Source organism: Cryptomeria japonica, chromosome 2, assembly GCF_030272615.1.
Source record: "Cryptomeria japonica chromosome 2, Sugi_1.0, whole genome shotgun sequence".
NCBI classification, from domain to species: Eukaryota; Viridiplantae; Streptophyta; class Pinopsida; order Cupressales; family Cupressaceae; genus Cryptomeria; species Cryptomeria japonica.
Genome location: NC_081406.1, coordinates 263,356,974 through 263,364,586, shown reverse-complemented (window position 1 = coordinate 263,364,586; position 7,613 = coordinate 263,356,974). Strand labels below are relative to the sequence as shown.

At 36.6% G+C, this 7,613-nt stretch overlaps 1 protein-coding gene across 1 annotated transcript; it reads right to left on the bottom strand.

Moving 5' to 3' along the window:
- Positions 1 to 2,098: 2,098 nt before the first annotated feature.
- Positions 2,099 to 3,052, bottom strand: LOC131859923 (uncharacterized). The gene has a single exon (XM_059214211.1). The coding sequence runs from the start codon at positions 3,050 to 3,052 to the stop codon at positions 2,099 to 2,101; it is 954 nt and encodes a 317-aa protein (XP_059070194.1).
- Between the last annotated feature and the right edge of the window lie 4,561 nt (positions 3,053 to 7,613).

Genomic DNA, 7,613 nt, shown 5'->3' with positions numbered 1-7,613 from the left:
CGAGGTTGAATCTGATGTTTTTATGGATGATTAAGTTTGTATGATTCACCCCCCCCCCCTCTCACCTTGTTGGCTATTGGATCTATACTTATATTAAGTATCAGAACTATCAACCATCAAAGTTCCTAACAATTCTCTCATCTGAATTCAAAAGTGTAGAGAAATGTTGAACTACATCATTATTGATATCCTCCCTTTTGGACAACAAATTCCCATGCCGATCTTTAATCTCTAAAATTTTGTTCCTAAATCTTCTGGCTTTCACTGAAGCATGGAAGAATTTTGTATTTCTATCCCTAGCCTTGAGCCAACCTTCCCTTGAATTTTGTTTCCAATATTGTTCTTCTCTGGCCAAGATTTCAGAATATTCTTTCAAAAGGCTCTTCTCTTGTAGAAATTCAACATCATGCATCCCTTTTCTAAATGACTGATTCATGTAAACTATCCAACTCTTTCTCAATATGCTCCTTGTCCAAAAAAATATTCTTGAAATGAATCCTATTCCATTTCTTAAGATTTTCTTTCACAAATTGAAGTTTCTAAAAAAACAAAAAGCCTGTGTACCTGCCACAACTGAAGCATTATACTACCAGGATTCAATTAGGTTCAACAAGTCCAGCTCTTTGAACCATCATCTCAAATTTAAAGGGGGGTCAAATTGGAATGTTATCAGTTTGAATGTGAAGGGAAATGGTATAATGATCTGAACCAAAGTAAGACAAAATGAAAGACTCAAAGACAAAGGGGCACAACTCCTAAGCACCAACCACAAAAATTGATCTAATCACTCAACTAAATTGGAGAAGCCAAACCTTCTATTAGTCCAAGTAAATCATTCTTTTCTAGGGTCTATTTCCTCCATATTATTTTCAAAAATAAAATTCTGAAAGTCTACCTGAATTTGTTTGATGCCCCCAACTCCCCCAACCTTGTCAGATGCACATATTGTGGCATTGAAATCCCTCCCACAAAAATAAGTGATGAAACAAACCTCTGGATTTCATTGGAAAGGGTACACCCTAATTCTCTCTTGTGGATGGTACTTACAAATTCATACACATTGATGTAATAAAACACCAAATCTTGATCGACCCCTTGGAATTTTAGGAGCTTCCAATTGGAGCCACCGCCAATAGAGGACACCGAACCCTTATGAGGATTGCCTAGGACAGCCAAACCTCCCAAAGCCCCCACAGAATCAATACAAAGACCATTCCATTTCTTCCATTATCTAATCAATAACTCAAATTCCACCGTTTGCATTTTGTTTCCTATAAAAAAACTAAGTCGATCGCTCATGATCAAGACATTACTTGATCAAGCGACATTCATCAAAGGCATTGTAGCCTCTGACGTTCCAAGATAGGATCTTCATTGCCCCCCTAGGAAGGTTAATACCCTTCCCGGATCATAGTTCTTTTGTCCTTTGGTCCTACCAGCCATTTCTAGTCTAAGCCTATTTGACATCCACCCCCTTCTTTTCTTCTCACCAATCAACGGTTTTTTGAATCTTTGAGCAGGTTTGGCTCATAGTTCTTTTTTCCAAAATATCCTCTTCATCAAAATTTACACTAGCCTCTCCATCTGAAAATGAAAATTCCTTCTTTGTATCCTCCTCAATGTCTTCATCACTCCTTGCTCTCTTTTGCTTTTCATGAAGAGAGTCGCTCCCAGATTTGTCCCCTCCATAGATTGCCCTAGATTCAGAAAACTTATCACATCCCCCAGCCGAGGGACGAACCCCACCACTCCTTTCTTTATAATCTTACTTCTAAAAAAGGGTTCTGCACATAATCTCCTCCTCTAGTATAACCGAAGAATCCAAAATCTTGTTCTTGAATCCCTTAGAGGGATTTCCTTCCGCCCGTGGTGGTGAAAAGTCACCAAGAGGAGTATAAACTATTTTTTCTGGCACTGAAGAGTTTTTTGTGGGGGTAAGAATAACATCCACAGTAATCATTTGTTCGTGTATCCTTTCGTTTGGTTTCACTTGCATAGGCTCATCTGAGGGGTTCTTCTATGAATCATAAACTGACTTCCTCCCACTAGTTGGAACCACAGGAGTATGTACAATCTTCTCTACATTATTAGGAATACCTTACACTTGTTGTCCAACAATAAATGACTGACCAAATTGGTCTCTCAGTAATTCATCATCCCGACAAAAAAACCCCGTAGGATTACATTCCTCATTATCTCCAAAATGTTTCCCCATGCAATCCTCCTGAGTCGCCACAAAACCCCTCTCCAACTCTTTTTTATCCTCAGACACTACCTCCCTACACAAAGCCATCTCAATCACCTTGTTCAAATACACCTCAGAGAATCCTAACTTACCTTTCTCATCTTTATAACACTCTAGGTCAGTATGCCCAAAGGATTTGCAAATGTTGTACCTTTCAACCATTTCTTCAACCTCCCCCACATTTGTGCACAACTCAATCTCTTTGGGGAGTGGGTTTGAAATATTCCTTCTCACACAAATTCTATAATACAAACTGAAATCTTTACTCTCAACCCCTTCAGCAGCCTGAATAAATTTACCCAATTTGTTGCCAATGGCCTGTAGAGTATACATATCCCAAAATTCAAAGGGAATATTATATAATCTTGTCCACATAGGGACTTCTCCAATCTTCTCCTGAAGTGGGTTTAAGTTGGGTTCCCACTCATTAAGGAAAAAACCCATTCCTCCCATCATATATGGTCCATTCAGCAAAATCCATGTCTTATCCACCCTTGTTTCACAGATTGCCAAATAAAAAGCATTTGGTAAAGGTTTGATCTCTACCTTGCAATTCCAACTTTGAGCACACCATTGCTTCACTCTCCCCAAGCCCAGCCATTCCCCGACCCATTTGAAGAAAAACCCTTTCTCCTTATGCCAGTAGACAACATCATTCCACCCCGAATGATCAATATTAATAACTAGAGAGCTATTTGAAGGCGGTTGAGAACATACCTTGGATGCGGTTCCCGTATTTTTCTTTTCCTTGGGAACCCATATCTTCATTTCTACCTTCTTCTTGTCCCCTTCACAAGGAGCCCACATTCTGGCATAACCAAAATCCTTCGACAGTCGCCTACCCGTCTATCGTACAGGTCGAAACCCCACAAAAGGATCAGCCTCATCGTGTCTTCGAGGAGGGTTTTCCTTATTTTGTCCCTCCCAAGTCCAACACGGGGGACGCCAAGCACTAGGGTGATAGCAATGAGGTCTTGTCCCATTGTTTCAAAAGAATCCAAAATCACTACGACCCCTCCAAACCCCAGGCCTCTCACTATTACCATCTATTCTAATTGATCTCAAAGGGATATTGTTCGACCAAGTGGAAGAGTTAGATATTAGACCTGAACCAATCAAAAACTATTTTTTGTCTCCCATTGAGCCTCTACCATCTTTGTTGAGCACCTGACCAAACCTGGTGAGTCTTTCGCCATGAAATTTGAAAAAATTTCCCACTCGAAGCCACCTTGCTTGCGTAGAGCTCATCATGTCCGAAGCTCCTTCTTATCCAGAATCTTATATGGATGGTAAGTTTATTGCTCAAATGTTATTTCTTAATGCTGGGGTCTAATTAGTTTTGTAGTGGTATTTTATATGTATTAAGTTATTAATATAAAAATAACCTATGTGGGATATTCATATTAATAATTAACTAATTTAATATTTTAAAGTGCTCTTATTCTTAGTAATAAATATATTTATATTATTGTTAATTGTTTTAATTTTTAATTGTTATTTGGTGGAAGGATAAATTGTGAGCTGGAAAATAAATATTAAATATATGTTTTATTTTGAAAATTTAAATATTATTTTATTGGGATTTTTGAGTGGGATATTAATTTAATGATAGTTCTGATACTTAAAGATAAGTACAAATGCCAAGCTAATAAGATGAGAGGGGGGTTGAATCATACAAACTTAATCTTCCATAATGACATCATATTCAACCTCAGTAACATATACTTCAGTAATATAACCAAAACTGCTAAACATGCAAACTCAAAAGCATATAAACATCATAACACTCATAATACCAGATTTAATGTGGAAACCCAAATAGGGAAAAACCACTGTGGGATTTCGGACCCACTAAGAAATATACTCTTCTAGAGTATGCTCGGTTAAAAGCAAATCCTGTTAAAGATTACAAAACACATTGCTAGATGTGACCCGGTTAAGGGATTTCCCTCAGATCTGTTAGGATCTTCACCTTGTTAGAAGTGACCTTGTTAAAGGATTTCAAACACTCAATCAGAATGTCACCTTGCTAGAGGGTTTTACAAATAAGACGGTTAAGTCCACTCGGTTAAGAGATTTTCTGTCACTTCACTAAATAACAGTAATAAAAATCTATCTGCAAATTCACATCTAAAATGCTAAAGTGGATTCTTATTTGCTCAATACAATATAGACATAGAACTAATCTTGTCCATCTGTTGGGCTCTATACTCTGTTATTCAAAACAGATCTTCAAGCTTCTGTGCTCGGTAATCACTATGTAGCATCCCTATCCATACACTTGCCCGCATACATTGTTTATCAACAGTTCCCTATTTATAAACAATTCGCCAACCGCTTAATCTCCTTGATCACATTTCCCATGATCAATCATAGCCATCAGATCTTCAAACTTTGTCCAGGTTCAATGTATCCTTTGATCTGAAAACATTTTACCCTGCCTCAGAACTTGCATACATTTCTTGGAACTTGTGCTAGGGTATTGCGGTTCAATCTAAGTTGTAGATCTTCCTACCGATTTTCCTTTGCCATAGATTCTTTAACAAACTTCATTCATGACATACCAATCATTTAATCATAGCTAGCTCATCAGCTTCCTTCATTAAATAATGCATGTAATCATTTAATGTATTTTGTTATTACTCGGTTGCAACTCGGTAAATACTAAACTTCACTCGGTAGACATTTTGCCTTCATTAACCGATAGCAATAACCTTAGGGTTTACCGACTAGGTTCCTTAGGGTTTACTGACTAGGTTCTTTGCTTGGTAACATAGTATAGTATTAACCTTTCAATCAATAACATATATAGGATATCAAAACAATCTAATCATCATGATCTCATCATTGTCTAGCTTGGTAATAGTTGCCCATTGAATAACTTATTTCTCCCCTTATTCATCATATTCTTTCTGTGTCTTTTACCGACATCTTTATACTCATCAAATCATACTTCTCAAGATATGGCAACATCATACTGAATAGAAAATCAATTTCTTGACATCAATGACAAAATAATAATATTAAGACAGTAAACATCCTTAATCAGTTATATCCATAATCATCAACAACCTTCTCAATATCCTTATTGAAATGGAAACAATCTCTCCTTGTTTGTTATAATGCCAAATGCCAACAATCTCCCCCTTTGGCATTGATGGCAAAACCAATTGATTTGACCTAATTGATTCGGATTGTTGTGAGATTTTGAAATGCTGAAATGCTCTCCTTCTGTCATCAGAATTCTCCCCCATACATTAGTCTTCTCCTCTTCTCCAGTCTTGCTTTTTCCTCAGTCTTCTCCCCCTTTGACAACAATGCCAAAAAGTAAAGAACTAAAACATAATTTCTTCCTGTATGAAGTGATTTTCTGTTGTTATGTGTCAACTTTAGTCTCAGTCAGAGCATTTGTGTCTTCAATTCCTGTTCCATGTATTATTTCCTGTACACCTTTAGAAAACATCCTAAAGTGTGTAAATCGGCATCAACTTCTAAAAGATATTTTGTAGAGTCATCGAATTGATGCTTTCACTGAACTCAGTCAGTGAGTAGAAGATAGGGGTAGGACCCCTAACTTACCTCTGAGATACTCAAAAGTGTCCCTTGGTAGTGGCTTGGTGAAGATATCTGCTATTTGTTCCTTTGTGCTAACATACTCCAACACCACTTTCTTCTCTTGAGCTTCTTCTCTAAGATAATGATATTTGATAGAGATGTGCTTTGTCTTAGAGTGCATAACATGATTCTTTGAAATGTTAATGGCACTAGTATTGTCACAAAATATAGTTACTGGCTCGATAACTTTCTCATTTATACCTTCCAGTAGTTGTTTGATCCATGCTATGTTGGTACAATTTAATGTTGTAGCAACGTATTCAACTTCTTTTGTTGACTATGAAACACATCCTTGTTTCTTGCTAAGCCAACTCACTAGTCTTTCTCCTAAAAAGAAAGCTCCTCCACTTGTGATTTTTCTGTCATCAATGTTGCTTGCCCAATCAGCATCAATATAAACTTTTAAATCAAAATCATTCCTTTTCTGATATACTAAGCCATAATCCTCAATGCCTTTCAAGTATCTAAAAATTCTCTTGATTGTTGTCATGTGTGTTTCCTTAGGATCTGCAGAGAATCTTGCAACTATACCTACTGCATGTGCTATGTCTGGCCTACTGTGAACAACATATTGCCACTTTCCAATCATGGATCGGTAAAGTGTCTCATCAACAAATGCAGATTCATCATTCTTTGATAGTTTACAATTGGTAGTCATAGGAGTACTTACTGGTTTTGAATCCTCCATTCCAAATTTCTTTAAGATTTCCTTTATGTACTTGGATTGAGTAATGAAAATCTCATCTTTCATTTGCAGTATCTGTAAACCTATAAAATACTTTATCTCACCGATTAATGACATCTCAAATTCTTTGCTCATTTCATTTCCAAAGTTCTTACATAGAGAGTCATTCCCACAAAATATAATATCATCAACAAATATGGCTGAGATCAGTATTCCATTTTCATCATTCTTCATGTAAATATTGTTGTTTTCACTTGTTCTTATAAAACCAATCTTGATTAAATAAGAGTGCAATCTTTCATACCATGCTCTCGATGCTTATTTCAGACCATATAAAGCTTTGTTCAATTTACATACCTGATCTTTATTATTGTCTTCAGCAAATCCTTTAGGTTGTTCAATAAAAACTTCTTCTTCTAATATACCATTCAGAAATGCAGATTTGACATCCATTTGATATACCTTGAAATTCTTGTAAGCAGTATATGCCAACAATGTTCTTACTCCTTCAAGTCTTGCTACAGGTGCAAAAGTTTCACCATAATCAATTCCTTCTTCTTGGGCATAACCTTTGCAAACTAATCTTGCTTTATTTCGAATGACCTCTCCTTTTTCATTCAGCTTGTTTCTGAAAATCCATTTTGTACCGATTACATTTTTGTCCTTCGGTCTTGGGACCTGTGTCCATGTGTCATTCTTCTTGATCTGATCAATCTCTTCTGTCATAGCATTTATCCAATCTTCACTGTTAAATGCCTCTTTCACTATTCTCGGTTCAAATTCAGATATCAGACATGTGTTCTATCTCAGTTTGTTCCTTGTCATCACTGGATCATCCTTATCTCCTATAATCTAACTTGGTGCATGATGTCTTCTGACATATTTGGCTAATACAAGCTTAGTAGGCTCTGTATGTTCTTCTTCATCACTCGGTAACTGGATATTTTCTTCATTTCCTTTTGCAGGTTTCTCGGTAGGACTTGTCGGTTGAACATAGACAAATTCATCATAATCTTTTGGTTCCTTCGAATTTCCTTCATCATTTCTTTCTGCAAATTCATCAATTTT

Coding starts and splice junctions, on each gene's coding strand:
- LOC131859923 (XM_059214211.1), bottom strand. CDS start 3,052: ATGTGGGCTCCTTGTGAAGGGGACAAGAAGAAGGTAGAAATGAAGATA.